Source organism: Schistocerca gregaria, chromosome 7, assembly GCF_023897955.1.
Source record: "Schistocerca gregaria isolate iqSchGreg1 chromosome 7, iqSchGreg1.2, whole genome shotgun sequence".
Lineage (NCBI taxonomy): Eukaryota > Metazoa > Arthropoda > Insecta > Orthoptera > Acrididae > Schistocerca > Schistocerca gregaria.
In genome coordinates this window covers 569,637,721-569,657,799 of record NC_064926.1, presented here as the reverse complement: position 1 = coordinate 569,657,799, position 20,079 = coordinate 569,637,721, and the positions used below count along the sequence as shown (strand labels likewise).

General features: G+C 43.2%; 1 protein-coding gene across 2 annotated transcripts in view; it reads left to right on the top strand.

Annotated features, from left to right (window-relative positions):
* The window catches only part of LOC126281952 (myrosinase 1-like), a 193,555-nt gene that overhangs the window by 13,680 nt on the left and 159,796 nt on the right, over positions 1-20,079 (top strand). The window contains exons 3-4 of one of the 2 annotated variants that reach the window (XM_049981316.1): positions 8,668-8,802; positions 11,510-11,632. In XM_049981316.1, coding sequence (XP_049837273.1) covers positions 8,668-8,802; positions 11,510-11,632 — 258 coding nt within the window. The remainder of the gene's footprint in view (positions 1-8,667; positions 8,803-11,509; positions 11,633-20,079) is intronic. The other variant, XM_049981315.1, reaches the window with a different exon arrangement.

Below are 20,079 nucleotides of genomic sequence, written 5' to 3'. Positions count from 1 at the left end.
TGGAACTTTCAAAGATGAGCCTTCCTTTTCTCTGAGGAGATACTATTGTCTTGCTGTTGTATGGAAACAATGAGCCGGCGCTATTGGACACGCGCCATCTTTTTGTGTGCAAGAAAGTGGTTGTTGGATTTGCGTATGGAGCACTAGAGCGCATTAGCACCTCGGATAAACAGTGTGAAAATACTGATGGAAAGTACAGTTAAGAGTTCAAAGTGTTACGTCGGTTTATCGGAGAAAATTGTTTGAATAATTCAGTTATTTCGGGGAAAGGCGCGCGCGGTATTAGTAATGAGCTTTGTGTTTGAAACAGTGTCGAGTTATGAATCAGTAATTTTCGTAGAGAAACCTATTGACACTAATACATAATAAATAATATCAGTGATTATCTATTTAATTAATGTGGAGATGCAAATGTAGCAATGGCTACTTCAAAATGAATGTGAAACGAGCGTAACTGTTAACACTGGATCAGTTTAGGCTTTGTGAGAAGCAATAAAAGAAAGTAGTTTGACTTGTACTGTTACTATTTTAAAATGATATTTTCCATTTTTTAACTGAACAACTCTAATATTTTAAAAGTATAAGAGAGATGTGCTCGTATTAGGCAGGTGGTCAGGTTTATTTCGCAACAAAGCTTGATCTCTATGTAAAGCCCGAATGCTGGAATCCGATGGTCCAATAGCTGCAAAACTTAGTATACTATAAACAAGAAGACATTTCGAGCATTATAGAATGTTTGTTTGCACTGGGGGCGGATGTTATTTAATGCAATTGTTACAACAAAGCTTTTACTAAGTGGCACCTGCTAAACAAATAATGCGCTTCACACTGTGTCCTATTATATGTTTGAAAGGACGGGATAGACCACCGGAAAAACCATGATTTGGCCTTGTACCTTGTTTCTCGTTAACAATGAGAAAACTGAAAATTAACTAGGAAGCCTTGCTTCTTTGCTTCTGAAAAATTATGTTTATTTGCTCAAGGTCGAATTATTGGCTTCTTAGGCCAACGTCAGGAGATAATGTGACTAACACAGATAATATGACGTGCAGCTTACACATATTTATCTGTAGGACAGATGAAAAAATGATAATACCTAGAGTGTTTACATAGGAATGTATTACATTTTTTTATTTTGTGCAAAAATGGTTGCATTAATTGTTTGAGGATTAGTTTCCCATGTCCAACTAGCTGAATAGAGGGCGGGTGCCCATCTGCCCCTTCAGTTACCCTATTTGCGAATTTCCAAACGTTCACAGATTTTTACATGGATGACGAAGGCTGTTGGGGTGCACAAATTCCGTCGCGAGGGGTAAAGGGGTGGTGACAGGAATGAAATCTGGCCAAATATTTACAATCCCAAATCCGTTAATTAACATAATTAACATGCATACCCCATGTAAATACGCGACAATGGCAAAGGACTAAGATCGACATCATTTTAACTGACGTTCGTTCCAAATAATTATGAGTCTATTTCTTACTTCATAAGATTAAAGTCATGGCTGTCTAATTTTCTAAAGTCGAAAAAGATTTTGATGTAAACCACAACAAGAATGGGAGCAATTTACATTGCGGTTTGATTCTTTTAGGGGGAGGGGGGTAGGACGTCAAATGGGCCAACTTGCAGCAGGAAAGCACCACAGGACATTTTAATTTCCACTGTCTATACTTTTATAACTAAATTAATAAAACTTTGGCAGCATGACCAAAAATATTCAAGAGTCACACTCATTGGAAGTTCAAAAACATAAGAAAATTTTCTTTTTACTTTTGAAATTTAATCATTTTCTCTCTTACTATTGGCTGTCATAAGTAAGAGAGATTCTTCGATGAATTTTGCACAGCATACAAAGCATACTTACAGGTGTATGTAACTCTAGAATTTATTTAATTTATGAAAAAATGAATGAGCTGTTACATTTTAAACTTCATGTTTCGAAAAAGCTTAAATTTAATGGTTAATTATTTCAATTTTTACCACAGTTTTTAATAGATTTGGAAAACTCTTGAGTTTCATACCCATTAAGTTTGGTTTGTATGCTCTTACAAATTCATAGAAGAATCTCTCCTATTTATCAAGCAAAGTATACATATAGCAACAAATGCAGCCAATAGTAAGTTAAAAAATGATGAAATTTCCCATGTAAAAAATATATATTGTTATGTTATTGAGCTTCCACTGCTATGGGTGTGAATCCTTTCTGGTTATACTGATGACGTTGTATGAATTTATGTGTAAAAGTACAGCCAGTGGAAATTAAAATGCCCTCTAGTGCCTCTCCTGCTCTAAGTCGGCCCGTTTCACGTCCCGCCCCCTCTTAATCAATCAGAGAACACTATGGAGCGCATGCTCGGCACCGTGAGCAACACGGGTCACTCTCTACTGTTACCTGTTAGCAGTCTAAAAAAAACAGAAACATTTAATTATGAAAAACTACGCACATAAGTCATTGGAAGCGTTAAAGAACTTCGAAATGAAAGAGGAAACACGGTGGTTGGTTTAAAAAGTAGTCACTAAATTTACAATGCTTCTGAGCTATTGTACCAGTAAGGTACCAAAACAATCTCGGACGGAAATAAGAACTTTTTCAATAAAATCATTCGTTTGTTTATTGTGTACAACGTTACATTTTCTGGTAAATATGAAATGTGTTACAATTAAATCTTATTTTTGAAACTCTCAAATAATGAATCTGCAACTCCTAAAAATTGAGTATTGATTAATTCACCTTCTTCGCATTGTTTGTTACTCCTGGCAATAATTTTTGAAACTAGAAATAGTGCCTCAGTTTCTGCTTTATTCTTGTGCAATAGTTTCGAAAAGTTTGACTGTTGATTGTAGTATTGATTAATTCACCTTCTTCGCATTGTTTCTTGCTCTAGGCAATAATATTTGAAACTCGAAATAGTGTTTCAGTTGCTGCTTTATTCTTGTAGAATGGTTTTGAAAAGTTTGACTGTTGAGCATTAAGATTGCCTTACCTCTTCCTTTCTTGGGGCAGAATCCAGCAAAAAAACCTTTAAACTCCTTGAGTCAACTGATATGAAGTGCGTTCAACGTTCCCTTTCATCGCGACCGATACAGTTGCATAGTACATTAAACACACACACACACACAGGTCTGTGCTTAAACTGGGTAAAGAAACAATAGATTTCGCATTTCGAAATACAATGAGAGGTTTTTTTGCGTCTTGTGTGAACATGCTGCCGTTAGAATGAACCTAGCTTAGTACCAATGTGTAATTCAAACTATCCACGTTAGAAATATATGACATTCACTTGAAAATACAATATAAGCAACCTTAAGCGTGTACATTGGACTGTGAGGCTGACTATATATTATTCTTGACAGTAATATAGTATTCCTGACAATGGAAACTGCGCCTGAGAAACATGCAGCTGTTGCCGTTAGCGCGGTCTGATCGCAATGGAGCGATCCAGGTTAGCCAACCTGAACGTTATCGCGATCTATCGAAAAAGTACTGTGAGCTACTAGGAGTTCAAGATTCCTACTTTGGAGATTACTTATTTAAAGGAAACAATCGGGAAAGAAACGTTGCTTAAATGCAAAACTCAAGACCGTGAATTATCGGAAAGAATATGTAAACGTTATTCAAATGACAAAGCGGAAAGCAAAAAAAAAAAAAAAAAAAAAAAAAAAAAAAATGTACGAGCGCGACTGATATTAGTAAACATCACAAAAACATCAGCTATCCACATATGGTAGTAATCAAAAACACTCATTGTACCATTCAGCAAGTTAAAAATCGCAAGATGACAAAAATAACTTAATAAGAGTCCTTGGATAAACTTCACTGGAGGCAGACTAGGAAATCCTTACCAGCACATGTATAGCCTCACATCTTCACACCCTGAATTCACAGCATTCATCCTTTGAAGCCAGCACTGCCATGTTGGTACCACAAAACGTTACCACACCGCTGAATACGACAGCTTCTTTAAGTTCTGCCGTGTGCACGCAACAGTTGATTTAAATAGCAAATGTTACAGTGCTTTCGTGAATAACATTCTGGTCCCAAATGCACACTTAATCAGTAATACGACGTATTTCGAGCCATTAAAGTACTTTCTTTTTGTTATACGTTTCGAATAACCAACAAGAGAGTTATGTGACGTGAAAAGACTGCTTTTGTAAACCTGCATTTTTATTAACATGGACGGACGAAACTGGTACTCCGTGTATGTCCTCTTACTGAGAACTCTTAGAACATGTTTTGCTTTCTTTGGGCAGTTTCCAATCTTTTTTTCTCACAGCAGTCACCCAGAGAACTTTTCGAGTTGGTCTGATAGGAAATATAAGGTCAAATGGCAGAAATAAAACCACTACAATAAACCTGAAGAGCACAACCAAAATTCTTTTATCTAAAGGAAAATATCTCTTGAACGAGTCCACGTACGAATGAAATGTGATTCCGTTGTAATTTAGCCTGTAATTAGAATGATAAGTACACCTGTAAAAGGTGCAATGAGGAATTTATGATAAAAACACTTCTGCGACAGACTAATATTTGCAGCAGTTAACATAGAGAACGTCGGCTTCAAGTTTGGGATGCCACTACAGCTCCTCTTACTTTACCTCTATACTTACTCAAAACGTTCGACTTCTCGATAAAGGCATACCCCAGCTTCTAGTGAAAGGGTTATGTTGTAAAATACCAGCTTGCATCGTTTTCAGATAAACTAGTCGTTCTGTTGACAATATAAAGTGTATAGAAATCACATTTCATTCATAAGTGGACTCTTTCAAGCGATATTTCCTTTTATGTACTTGAATTTTGGTCCCGCTTTTTTCTTTTACTGTCGTGATTTCATTTCTGTAATTTGAATTCAGATTTTTCGTCAATACATCTCCAAGAGCGCTCTTAGTGAACGCTGTCAGAAGGAAATACAGCAAACCCTCCAGGCATAGCGAAATACATTCTCAGCATTTTCAGAAGAGGACGTAAACGGAAATCAGTTTCGTCATTCAGTATTAAAGCAAATGTTGGATTGAGAATGCAGCCTTTTCATTTCACACATTTCGCTTCTTGTTTATGTGAAACAAGCAACAAAAGAAATTTACATTAACGAGGAGAAATGCATCATGTAACAGTATCTAATATGCCTTTAAGACCAGAAAATATCAGAAAATCTTCTCCTGATTCTGTATTATTCACGATAACATTGTAATATTTTCTATTTAAAACAACTGTTACGTGAACGCGACAGCAACTGAGAATAACAAGCAAATGTAAACAGTAGTCTCTAATGTTTAGGGCTACTGAGATGACGACATCGGTTTGAATGCAACGTACAGAGTAAGTCCGTAGCGCCACGTCTCCTTATCACGGGAATGCCTCCACGGACTTCTGTGGACTACGACCTCTATGCTCACCCACCGAACCAAAGATTTTCCAGTTTCAAGCCCAGTGCAAAGTGGCGGCAATTGAAGGCCATTAACTGCTGCTGATTATGGGCATTAAAGGACGGAATAAACAAGCCATTTGCTTATAGATATCGATCATTTCTTCTATTGCTACAAACTTCAAGAAACAGCTGGAGGATTAATCTTTCATCTAATGAAACGAGTCTGCCCAAATTTTGACAGGCGCGTTTCAATCCTATCAAGTGGGACTTTAATTATGCAAAACACCATATAAGCCCGCTTCATCTACATCTACATCTACATGACTACTCTGCAATTCACATTTAAGTGCTTGGCAGAGGGTTCATCGAACCACAATCATACTATCTCTCTACTATTCCACTCCCGAACAGCGGGCGGGAAAAACGAACACCTAAACCTTTTTGTTCGAGCTCTGATTTCTCTTATTTTATTTTGATGATCATTCCTACCTATGTAGGTTGGGCTCAACAAAATATTTTCGCATTCGGAAGAGAAAGTTGGTGACTGAAATTTCGTAAAAAGGTCTCACCGCGACGAAAAACGTCTATGCTGTAATGACTTCCATCCCAACTCGTGTATCATATCTGCCACACTCTCTCCCCTATAACGTGATAATACAAAACGAGCTGCCCTTTTTTGCACCCTTTCGATGTCCTCCGTCAATCCCACCTAGTAAGGATCCCACACCGCGCAGCAATATTCTAACAGAGGATGAACGAGTGTAGTGTAAGCTGTCTCTTTAGTGGACTTGTTGCATCTTCTAAGTGTCCTGCCAATGAAACGCAACCTTTGGCTCGCCTTCCCGACAATATTATCTATGTGGTCCTTCCAACTGAAGTTGTTCGTAATTTTAACACCCAGGTACTTAGTTGAATTGACAGCCTTGAGAATTGTACTATTTATCGAGTAATCGAATTCCAACGGATTTGTTTTGGAACTCATGTGGATCATCTCACACTTTTCGTTATTTAGCGTCAACTGCCACCTGACACACCATACAGCAATCTTTTCTAAATCGCTTTGCAACTGATACCGGTCTTCGGATGACCTTACTAGACGGTAAATTACAGCATCATCTGAGAACAATCTAAGAGAACTGCTCAGATTGTCACCCATGTCATTTATATAGATCAGGAACAGTAGAGGTCCCAGGACGCTTCCCTGGGGAACACCTGATATCACTTCAGTTTTACTCGATGATTTGCCGTCTATTACTACGAAATGCGACCTTCCTAACAGGAAATCACGAATCCAGTCGCACAACTGAGACGATACCCCATAGCTCCGCAGCTTGATTAGAAGTCGCTTGTGAGGAACGGTGTCAAAAGCTTTCCGGAAATCTAGAAATACGGAATCAACTTGAGATCCCCTGTCGATAGCGGCCATTACTTCGTGCGAATAAAGAGCTAGCTGCGTTGCACAAGAGCGATCTTTTCTGAAGCCATGCTGATTACGTGTCAATAGACCTTTTTTGTGTACCACGGGGGATCCGTTCCATCTCTTACCAATTTATGAGGTATGAATATCTCAATTGCTGTTGCTACTATATCTTTGAATTTGAGCCACATCTCGTCTACATTCGCATAGTCAGTTCGGAAGGAATGGAAATTGTCTTTTAGGAAGGCTTCTAGTGACACTTTATCCGCTTTTTTAAATAAAATTATTTTGCGTTTGTTTCTGATGGGTTTGTAAGAAATGATATTGAGCCTAGCTACAACGACCTTGTGATCACTAATCCCTGTATCAGTCATGATGCTCTCTATCAGCTCTGGATTGTTTGTGGCTAAGAGGTCAAGTGTGTTTTCGCAACCATTTACAATTCGCGTGGGTTCGTGGACTAACTGTTCGAAATAACTTTCGGAGAAAGCATTTAGGACAATCTCGGAAGACGTTTTCTGCCTACCACCGGTTTTGAACAAGTATTTTTGCCAACATACCGAGGGTAGGTTGAAGTCCCCACCAACTATAACCGTATGAGTGGGGTATTTATTTGTTACGAGACTCAAACTTTCTCTGAACTGTTCCGCAACTGTATCATCGGAGTCTGGGGGTCGGTAGAAGGAGCCAATTATTAACTTAATTCGGCTGTTAAGTATAACCTCCACCCATACCAATTCGCACGGAGTATCTACTTCGACTTCACTACAAGATAAACCACTACTGACAGACACAAACACTCCACCACCAATTCTGCCTAATCTATCGTTCCTGAACACCGTCTGAGACTTCGTAAAAATTTCTGCAGAACTTATTTCAGGCTTTAGCCAGCTTTCTGTACCTATAACGATATCAGCTTCTGTGCTTTCTATTAGCGCTTGAAGCTCAGGGACTTTTCCAGCACAACTACAACAATTTACAACTATAATTCCGACTGTTCCTTGATCCAAGCACGTCCTGTAATTGCCATGCACCCTTTGACATTGCAGCCCACCCCATACTTTCCCGAGGCCTTCTAACCTAAAAAAACCGCCCAGTCCACGCCACACAGCCTCCGCTACCCGTGTAGCCGCCAGCTGAGTGTAGTGTACTCCTGACCTATTCAGCGGAACCCGAAACCCCACCACCCTATGGCGCAAGTCTAGGAATCTGCAGCCAACACGGTCGCAAAACCGTCTGAGCCTCTGATTCAGACCATCCACCCGGCTCTGCACCAAAGGTCCGCAGTCGGTTCTGTCAACGATTCTGCAGATGGTGAGCTCTGCCTTCATCTCGTAAGCAAGACCGGCAGCCTCCACCAAATCAGATAGCCGCTGGAATCCAGAGAGAATTTCCTCAGATCCAAAGCGACACACGTCATTAGTGCCGACATGTGCCACCACCTGCAGCTGGCTGCACCCTGTGCTCTTCATGGCATCCGGAAGGACCCTTTCCACATCAGGAATGACTCCTCCCGGAATGCACACGGAGTGCACACTGGATTTCTTCCCCTCCTTAGCCGCCGTATCTCTAACGCGCCTAACATTGGAGCTCCCAACTACCAGTAAGCCCACCCTCTGCGATTGCCCGGACCTTGAAGGCTGAGAATGATCCTCTGAAACAGGGCAGGCAGCTGCATCTGGCTCAGCCAGAGACAGTGCCTGAAACCGGTTTGTCAGAGGCACCGGGGAGGCTTTCTGATCAGCCTCCGGGGACGCCTTTCGCTGCCTGCCACGCCTTGGAATATTTTTCTTCTTCACACCGTTGTCTCTTTTGCTTAACTTAACTTCGCCTGCATTTCAGTCGTTGCTTATGCAGCTGTGATTTCTCTGTACCTGCAGGCCAACTGCTACCGGTTCTCCCTGAGCTGGCCTCGCATTCTCCCCACTGGAGACACTAACGTCATCAACCAGGCCGGCATCGACTACTACAACAACCTCATCAACGAGCTGCTGGCCAACGGCATCGAACCTATGGTGAGTACGCTACCAGATACACCGGCGAACACCTCTTTGCAAACTCATGTGGTAACTTACGTAAATTGTAGTGTGTCTCCTACTGTTACCCCTTCATCTGATAGCACGTAATCAGGAGGCATTACCTACCTTTTTCATTCAGTGAATCCCGAAAGAAAAGTCCATGGTGAGTACTACACTCCGGCGACCAGTGTTTTTCAAACTCAAATGGTGATGACATGACGTCTGCGTCGATCTATTGCTTCCTCATCTGACAAACTCTAATCAGCAGATATCAGCAGCGCACTGTTTCAAGAGCTTGGCGTCAGATCACTGCTACATTCTTTTGTCTCTCACCGAGTCTCCAATGAAAAGTTGGAAAGATTCGGACCTGAACGAGAAACGTACGAACTGCCATAAGTTTATCCATTTTAGTTGTAGGAGACGTACGCAGTTGTCAATTATATTACAGAAAAAAAACAATTTCTTATGTATCGGTATGCGTGCTGCCGATGACTTGTGCTAAATAACAATTTTGTTTATCTAATACACTTCGTCTGGGTGATATTTTGTAGATTTATATATTTTGCTTATCTACTACACTTCGCAAGTTGTGTACTAGATAAAAAAATTGTTATTTATATTTACAATATACAACTAACGATGTGAACTAGATTTAAAAAAATGTTACAATCTGCAAGAGGTGGGAACCAGATGGCTTCTCCTATTTAAGGACTCCTCAATATGGAGCTAGTCACCACTTACAAACCTAACCTTTCCATATGGACCGATAACTGTTCAGAGAAGATGAAGAATAGGGTGATCCAGTTCTTATACATTTATCGTGTCGCTAATGGTGCCTTTAAGGCCGTGGCACACGTTTCTAGTGTCTGGAAACAGCTTCCCTGCATCAGGTGGCGATTATGCCGCGGCCGAGAAACGTGCAGAATTTTCAAAAATACCTTATCTATTCTTAGGGCATCTTGATCTCAGAAGGTTATCGATATGGTAGGACAAAGCTTTTTCGTTTCTGATACTAGTTCTACACCTTTGCTTCCGCCATTTCTTTTCAAAGTTCGAGCCTTTATTGTAAAAAAGCGAAACGAAGTAGCAATTCATAGCTTACTATCATCTTTCGAGTAGCTTACGAATCCCGCTGCGGAAGAACTGGGCATTTCTTCAGGAGATCGATTAGTAGATAAAGTTTTGGAGTTGTTCACATGACAGAGTGCTGGTCAGCCCATTGACTGAAATAGGAGGTAGCGAGGAGAAGCAATGTCTGTAGAATAAGGTGGGTCGATTAGATCTTCCATTTAAACGTTTCCAAGTATATTTTGCGACATGGGGTCGAGCATTGTCATGCTGAAAAATAACCTTTTAATGTCTATCACTGCATTGCTGCCGTTAGTATTTCAGTGTTCGGCTCAAACGCTTTCCACAAAGACCTCCTGCGATTCTCTCCGTCAGTTGGAACAGCTTCGAAACCCTCTCTCTTCCACTGTCATGCCGGTATTCGACGTCAAAATCAGCGTTACTGAAACTTTGAAACCATTCTCTGCATTTTCTTTGACAAACCGGTGCCTCACCATTGGTATTAGCCAGCATTTTATGAGAGTCAGCTGCAGATTTCTTCATGATAAAGCAGAAAATTAAAAGTGACGAGTACTGAACTCGTATCCTAAATCGAGAAGAACTTTATGATGCAATTACAAAGCGACCAATATTTTGATGGCGTTCTGTTTACAAATGCCTAAGCTTACTCTTGACACGACCCACCACCTGCACCACCACTTGCCCTTACTACCATCTTTTGAAGAATGGCGGAAACAAAGCCGTAGGCTAAGAGTTTCTCTAGAAAATAACATGGACATTCAAAGGCTTGTTCGTAACTACGCTTCATCGTTGCGAATCACAAAAGAAGATCCAGCAGCCGATTATTAAAAAGAGCAGCCGATTATTAAAACAGAAGCTAATGTAGTGACCTCCTTGACTGAGAGAAGCATTTATTCCGAAACGAGAAATGACTGCGTAGAGCGGGAGATAAACAGAATTTATCCGTTCTTTCCTTCTGGACTACCATGGACTGAATCATGGGAAAAGGACATTCGTCTATACTTGAAATTTTTAGTGAATAAAACAATTTTACTCCCTACAAATACTAGATTCCGACTGTAAATACACCTTATTTCTAATCATCTTCACAGAAAAACTTCGTTTACTACCTTTTTGAGTTAATATAATTATTGTAATGTTTTCCTATGTAACACTCTGTCATTTTTTATCTTCTGTAGAAACAATGACAGTGTAAGTAGTACATCATGTTTATCATCTGTTTTTGCGACATTCAGTTGTCACCGCAAGATGACCTGGTTCGCGACCATAATTTAGCAGAAAATGAGAAAGTCTTTTCCTTTTGAATATATTATCATGTTGTGTCAGGCAAGGGCGGAAAATTCAGTTAATATAATAAGTAAAGAATTTCCTTAAATTATTACCACTGCACAGTTTTTTCGCTCACTTGAAAAAAAATATTTTTGGCACTTATATCAATTAGCTCATCTACTGTACAAATGTTAACGAGAATTTGGCGTGTCACAGCTTTCTGATCTCATAATCTGAGTTGACGACACGCATTCGGCCAGCTGCGGCAGTGGTTCTCGCAAGTCTCGTATTTTTTTTCTCTCCAACTTTACTATTGGACATTAAAGGTGGCCGCATCTGCCCACAGGTGACGCTGTACCACTGGGACCTCCCGCAGGAGCTGCAGAAGCTGGGCGGCTGGCCCAACATCGAGCTGGCAGACTACTTCCTCGAGTACGCCCGCATCGCCTTCGAGAACTTCGGAGACCGGGTGAGTTACGTTCACGTCCGTCTCTGCTTCAGCCACAGAAGTACTGTTATCTTAGCAACTACTATTTCCCGCGTAAGTCTGTGTAATAGAAAAGAAGAATGCCATTAACAGATCCACTTGGCACTAGGTGAACTGCCATGCTGAATATTTTTGGTGTCTTATTTCGTTTTGTGTCACCATATTCTTATCCGTTTCGGCAGCAACTCGGCAATATAGTACCTTTCATCGTGAAAACTTAACGTTTTATTTAGGTTTCTTGGTACCATGATCACGTACACGTACTAAGTAATTTCACGCTTAACCCGAACGGTGTACATTTTCTCGCTATACGGCTAGGGTGAGTGTGAATTGTCGTCTTCGAAGAGATTTTGCGAAACTGAGCTCGTTCTTTCCCTCCATTAGATCCATTGCGCTGTAGACAACGGTGCTCCAGGTTGATGCCGTGCTCCTTGACCTCAGCAGGCATTTGACACCATCCCCCACTGCCATTTATTGAAAAAAATGCGAGCTGGCAAAGTATCGGACCAGATTTGTAACTGGATACAAGACTTCCTTACAGACACAACTCAACACGTTCAGTCTTAACGGAACAAAAGGTAATTGCAGGTCAATAGTCCCCTATTGTTGGTGCCATATAAGCTACTTTCTTCGTGGACGGGTTATACTTCCTTAGGAGTCTTTCTATGAACCTGTCTCGTGACTGCCTTCTCAGCTGTTTGTACAGTATTATGTGGTCAGTCCACTAAAGGTCACTTTGGACAGTTACTGCTAGATATTTTAGGGTAGATACTGTTTCCAGCAGTGTCTCATCAATAGTGTTACCGCCACACACCGTCAGGTGGCTTGCGGAGTATGGATGTAGATGTAGATGTAGATAGGACGTATAGAAGAGAGAGAGAAGATCCAAGTAAGAGCGGCGCGTTTCGTCTCACGGGATTGTTTTGTAGGTGCGAGAGCGATACCGAGATTCTCAACAAACTCGGTTTCCACACGTTACAAGAGAGGAGTTTTGTATTAAGGAGAAGTTCACAATTGAAATTTCGACAGAGCCCTTTGGGGGAAAATGTCGGACAACATATTATTGCTTCCATATGCATCTCGCGAAATAACCACGATGAGAAAATTGGAGAAATCAGAACTAATACAGACGCTTACCGAGAATCATTCTTCCCACGCGCCATTAGCGAGTGGAACAGGGAAGGGGGCAACAAGTAGTGGTACCAGAAGTACTCTCCGCCACACACCGTTAGGTGGCTTGCGGAGTACACCGTAGTTGGAAACGTAGATGTGACTGGAGTGCGACGCTTGTGCTAGATGGAGGAGAGGACCCCACGAAGTGATTTCATAGAAGATGGCCGACGTACTGGATGTTTCAAAGTCTGTGCATCAAACGTTTAGGGGTGAAAAATCACATTCTGGAGGACAACATTTGTTCGAGACAGAATATTCGTTGAGGCTTCCTAGTGACGCTAGGCGTCTTTCATAATTGATTATGCCCATTGAGGTGGGACAGCATCGGCACCCTGCATCTTTCATATGCAATGTGTGTTGCCTAACCTTCAGTTGTCAGGACGAGCTTCTAAAATAGATTTCTCCGCTTAGAGGTTTGCAAGCTACCTACTATGTCGATGAACTACTTTTTCTTACTCGAACAGTCCATGGGTGTACTGCCGGCCCATAGTGTCCAACGGGCACAATATTTCGGCGTCAGACATGTCGCCATCGTCAGGTGCGCTGACGAACTCAGCTCCTGAGGGCGGGCGGCCATCTTAAATGCCCTCCCGAGGCGATCTCTCCGCGTCGGTGAGACTCTGGTGTCAGCGTCTATGGTGGCATTGGTGTAATTTCCTCCTCCGCCCTAGTTTCGTTTGCTGAGTGTCTTTTTAATTAGACTCAATGGTGGTTCCCATGCCCTGCTGAGGTTGTAGCCACAATCTCGGTTGATGAGTCCGTCTCTGGTACGAATTTAGATAGCCTCTATAACGACGCTGTCGCCATATTTAGATGTCTGTGCCAGGACACTCGTGTGTTGGTAGCCCATTACGTGATTTTCGGTTATACAGTGCTCTGCGACCGCCAACTTGTTGGGGTAGCAAAGTCGAGTGTGCCTCTGATGTTCTCGGCAACGATATTGGTGGGATCGCACTGTCTATCCAATATAGGTTATCCCACATTGGCACATAATCTGATATATGCCGGCCTTCCACAAACCGAGATCGTCTTTGACACTTCCGAATAATGCGCGCGTTTTATTTGGTGGCCAAAAGACAGTTCCTACTCGGTGTATCCTCAATATTCGTCCTATTTTCTCCGGGGAAACACCGAGTAGGAACTGTCTTTTGCCCACCAAATAAAACGCGCGCATTATTCGGAAGTGTCAAAGAAGATCTCGGTTTGTGGAAGACCGGCATAAATCGGATTCTGTGCCAATGTGGGATGACCTATATTGGACAGACAGTGCGATCCATCGAATATCGTTGCCGAGAACATCAGAGGTACACTCGACTTTGGTACCCCAACAAGTCGGCGGTCGCAGAGCACTGTTTGCCCGAAAATCACGAAATGGGTCCTGGCACAGACATCTAAATACTGAGACAGCGTCGTTACAGAGGCTATCTAAATTCGTACCAGGGACGGACTCATCAGCCGAGATTGTGGCTACAACCTCATCAGGGCACGGGAACCAGCATTGAGTCTAATTAAAAAGACTCTCAGCAAAAGAAACGAACTGGCGACTAGGGGGACGAGGCAATTACACCGACGCCACCACAGACGCCGACGCCAGCGTCTCACCGACCGCGGAGAGAACGCCTCGGAAGGGGATTTAAGACGGCCCCCCGCCCTCAGCACCTCAGTTCATCAGCGCACCTGACGATGGCGACATGTCTGATCGCCGAAATATTGTGCCCGTTGGACACTATGGACCGGCAGTATATCCGTGGACTCTTCGAGCAAGAAACACGCCAGGATAAACTGAAGAATCACGCATTTTCTTAGATTATTCTGACATATCTCAGCCGAGTAAATGATTTTTCCAGCAAATAGCTTTATGAGGTAGTTACACTTCAGTTCGCTCCTGACACGGGCTCTTAGATGTTTTACAGTTGTTACTTTCCCAATATATTTACGTTTAAGATCAACTGGCGGTCCTTGTACCAATCCTCGATATTTTGTCAATTTTGCACTTCGCTGTAGTTTTCTTGCGTTGCAACCTTCCTACGAACAACAGCGTCATCAACAAACAACCTCACGGGGTTTCTGGAGCTTTACCATTTACGCACATGCGGACCAGAAGTATTTTCACTGTTTGATAGTTTATGTATTCTCTTAAAAATTAGACTTCCGGTCACGGTTTTTGGCAGTGAGAGGGTTACGTACTCGAAATGACCATCAGCAACTTCTACAGCGAAAAACAGCAGATCGAACTACGACTGCCAGCATATTTGCCTCAATGGCCGCACATGACGCTACAATTTGTTGACGTGGTTCGTTGATTGTAGGTGGGTTTCGTCAACACTCGTCATCTTTGACGGTCCCTCACAACTAGATTTCCGTAGGTGTGCAATCAGGAGAGTGAAGCCCCAATGAATAGGATCTCCTCCATCTACCGACATTTTGGGTAGTGTCATCCAAGAACAACCTGACATCTCGATGCTGGTTAATCGAATCTATCTCGTTGCATGTAAAACATTTCATCACCATACTACACTCCTGGAAATTGAAATAAGAACACCGTGAATTAATTGTCCCAGGAAGGGGAAACTTTATTGACACATTCCTGGGGTCAGATACATCACATGATCACACTGACACAACCACAGGCACATAGACACAGGCAACAGAGCATGCACAATGTCGGCACTAGTACAGAGTATATCCACCTTTCGCAGCAATGCAGGCTGCTATTCTCCCATGAAGACGATCCTAGATATGCTGGATGTAGTCCTGTGGAACGGCTTGCCATGCCATTTCAACCTGGCGCCTCAGTTGGACCAGCGTTCGTGATGGACGTGCAGACTGCGTGAGACGACGCTTCATTCAGTCCCAAACATGCTCAATGCGGGACAGATCCGGAGATCTTGCTGGCCACGGTAGTTGACTTACACCTTCTAGAGCACGTTGGGTGGCACGGGATACATGCGGACGTGCATTGTCCTGTTGGATCAGCAAGTTCCCTTGCCGGTCTAGGAATGGTAGAACGATGGGTTCGATGACGGTTTGGATGTACCGTGCACTATTCAGTGTCCCCTCGACGATCACCAGAGGTGTACGGCCAGTGTAGGAGATCGCTCCCCACAGCATGATCCCGGGTGTTGGCCCTGTGTGCCTCGGTCGTATGCAGTCCTGATTGTGGCGCTCACCTGCACGGCGCCAAACGTCTCCATTCGTCCCTCCATTCGCGCCTGTCGCGACACCACTGGAGGCGGGCTGCACGATGTTGGGGCGTGAGCGGAAGACGGCATAACGGTGTGCGGGACCGTAGCCCAGCTTCATGGAGACGGTTGCGAATGGTCCTCGCCGATACCCCAGGAGCAACAGTGTCCCTAATTTGCTGGGAAGTGGCGGTGCGGTCCCCTACGGCACTGCGTAGGATCCTACGGTCTTGGCGTGCATCCGTGCGTCGCTGCGGTCCGGTCCCAGGTCGACGGGCACGTGCACCTTCCGCCGACCACTGGCGACAACATCGATGTACTGTGGAGACCTCACGCCCCACGTGTTGAGCAATTCGGCGGTACGTCCACCCGGCCTCCCGCATGCCCACTATACGTCCTCGCTCAAAGTCCGTCAACTGCACATGCGGTTCACGTCCACGCTGTCGCGGCATGCTACCAGTGTTAAAGACTGCGATGGAGCTCCGTATGCCACGGCAAACTGGCTGACATTGACGGCGGCGGTGCACAAATGCTGCGCAGCTAGCGCCATTCGACGGCCAACACCGCGGTTCCTGGTGTGTCCGCTGTGCCGTGCGTGTGATCATTGCTTGTATAGCCCTCTCGCAGTGTCCGGAGCAAGTATGGTGGGTCTGACACACCGGTGTCAATGTGTTCTTTTTTCCATTTCCAGGAGTGTAGATTTGGGTGGCAGGCAAAGTCCTTGTATATAGAGATATACCAGACGAGTTATCACACTCGAAGAAGAAGGGTCTGATCAAATGACGCAGTGACAAAACCACATCACACATTGTGGCCCAGTAGATTCACTTCCTTGTCTACATCGGCGTCAAGATTTCCAGGAACCCAGTGGACACAATTGTGGCTATTCATAGTACCGTAAAATGTGAATCGCGCCTCGTTTCACCTTACAAACTATGGGATAGACCTTCAACCTGAAGCCACTCGTGATACTCAGTACTTCCCTCTTAGTCGTCCTCGGTTATCGCCTTTAGCAGGCGTGTAATGTACCCACTTTTCCCCCTTCAGAATGCGCCTTAACAGTTGACTGGTTTACCTCATGTTCACATGATCCTTGATTCACAGATTACTACGGTACTCGGACTAAACCTTAAAATATCACAGCAATGGACACATGAGTTGTCGCGGTTTGTGGTCGAGCAGATCTTGCCCTCTGCATATCTTTAGTAGTTCCACTGGCATCGAACTTATCGCAAATGTAGCTCTTGAATGTCTTATTTCCAGTACAGTTTGATACAACCTTGAATTTCACTAATGACAACCTACTCAGCCCATGACACCTACTCTATCGTCTTTCACGGTACTGGTCCTGTGTGCCACCTTATCGCAAAGTACATGCGCGATGCGAGTTTTCAGCTGCACAACGAATGCAGTAGTTACGCTACGTGAGGTGAGTAACTAAGTCAATTTGTTTCGAAATTGTTGAACTACAAACAGTGGGAACATATTTTGACCTCTGTATGTTGTAAACAGTAATGCTCCTATAACACTTCCTTGGGACATGTCTAAAGTTTCTTTAGTATCAATCCGTTCTGTTCTGTGTTGAGGTCACTCTATGTCAGTGGTTCCCAATCTAGGGGTAATTACACTCTGAGGGGTTAAATGTAATTTTTCTGAAGGATAGAAATAAAGGGGTTGAGTTGTGTTTGTCGCTAAACAAACCTATTTTTAAAAGATCATTACTATTATCACAATTTTGTACGGCTGCAAAGCTGATCATATACATGACCAATAATTACTTTTTTTCCAAATACTAGCATTAACATACGACACAATGAGATGGAGGTTACCGTCGTGAAGCGAATGTATGAGCATCATCGTTCGCACATTACATATGCTTAAGTGTCTCTCGAAAATATGTTTTCGGAGTAGTAGGTAGTTCCTGAAACAGAAATGAAATTGCTTCAATAGTCACATCGCAATAATAAACGAATAAATTGACTGTACAACACAACAGTACGTATCTACTACACTACTATGGCTATTGCACTGCTGTAGAACCTACACATTATTATTATTATTATTATTATTATTATTATTATTATTATTATTGGGCGTCATTAAATTCAACAAAATACTGGAATGCTGAAGTTTTCCAATTTCTGTCGTTTCGGGTGAAAGGAGTCAAAGAGATTTACGAGGTATAGTGCTCACGTTTTAACTTGGTTGTTTTTAAATGTGGATGAATGGTGTGGGTGAAGAAAGCGTCGCTAGGAACAGTAATGGTGTAGAGAAGGGAAGTCTTGTAACAAGCGTCTACCCTCAATGTAGATAATTAGCATTCTCTCCTGAGGCGTAGCTATAGGTAGCACACACTATCCCCTGAGAATTGTTTCATTATTATGTAAAAGAAGACTGTTAGAAATAAGCTTCTCTGTCTCATTGAATCATTAGTTTGAGAGTGATAAACCACCTACAAAAACTGAAAATCGTTTATGATTCATCACTTTAAAAATGAAAGCGTTCAAAGAAAATTCTTTTTCATTCTGAAGTTTAGTTAGGTGCTAATACTGGAGATGACGAAGGGGGGTTATAGGTAAAAACTCATTGCACTCAGGAGTCATCGTCTGAAAAAGGTTGGGAGCCACAGATCTACATGGAAGACTGGAATCACGTCCGGTCAGTCAGTGGCAAGTTCGTATATATTTTTAAGGCAAACTACACTGCTGACCGTTAAAATTGCTACACCACGAAGATGACGTGCTACAGACGCGAAATTTAACCGACTGGAAGAAGATGCTGTGATATGCAAATGATTAGCTTTTCAGAGCATTCACACAAGGTTGGCGCCGGTGGCGACACCAACAACGTGCTGACATGAGGAAAGTTTCCAACCGATCTCTCATACACAAACAGCAGTTGACCGGCGTTGCCTGGTGAAACGTTGTTGTGATGCCTCGTGTAAGGAGGAGAAATGCGTACCATCACGTTTCCGATTTTGATAAAGGTCGGATTGTAGCCTATCGCGATTGCGGTTTATCGTATCGCGACATTGCAGCTCGCGTTGGTCGAGATCCAATGACTGTTAGCAGAATATGGAATCGGTGGGTTGAGGATCGTAATACAGAACGCCGTGCTGGATCCCAACTGCCTCGTATTACTAGCAGTCGAGATGACAGGCATCTTATCAGCATGGCTGTAAGGGATCGTGCAGCCACGTCTCGATCCCTGAGTCGACAGATGAGGATGTTTGCAAGACAACAACCATGTGCACGAACAGTTCGACCGCGTATGCAGGACCATGGACTATCAGCTCGGGGATCATGGCTGCGGTTACCCTCGACGCTGAATCACAGACAGGAGCGCCTACGATGGTGTACTCAGCGACGAACCTGGGTGCACGAATGGCAAAACGTCATTCTTTTCGGATGAATCCAGGTTCTGTTTACAGCATCATGATAGTCGCATCCGTGTTTGGCGACATCGCGGTGAACGCACGTTGGAAGCGTGTATTCGTCATCGCCATACTGGCGTATCACCCGGCGTGATAGTATGGGGTGCCATTGTTTACACGTCCCGGTCACCTCTTGTTCGCATTGACGGCACTTTGAACAGTGGACGTTACATTTCAGATGTGTTACGACCCGTGGCTCTACCCTTCATTCGATCTTTGCGAAACCCTACATTTCAGCGGGCTAATGCACGACCGCGTGTTACAGGCCCTGTACGGGCCTTTCTGGTTACAGATAATGTTCGACTGCTGCCCTGACCAGCACATTCTCCAGATCTCTGACCCACGTCTGGTCAATGGTGGCCGAGCAACTGGCTCGTCACAATACGCCAGTCACTACTCTTAATGAACTGTGGTAAGTGTAGAAGCTGCACGGGCAGCTGTACCTGTACAAGACAGCCGAGCTCTGTTTGACTCAATGCCCAGGCGTATCAAGGCCGTTATTACGGCCAGAGGTGGTTGTTCTGGGTACTTATTTCTGAGGATCTATGCACCCAAATTACGTGAAAACGTAGTCACATGTCAGTTCTAGTATAATTTATTTCTTCAAATGAATACCCATTTATCATCTGCATTTCTTCTTG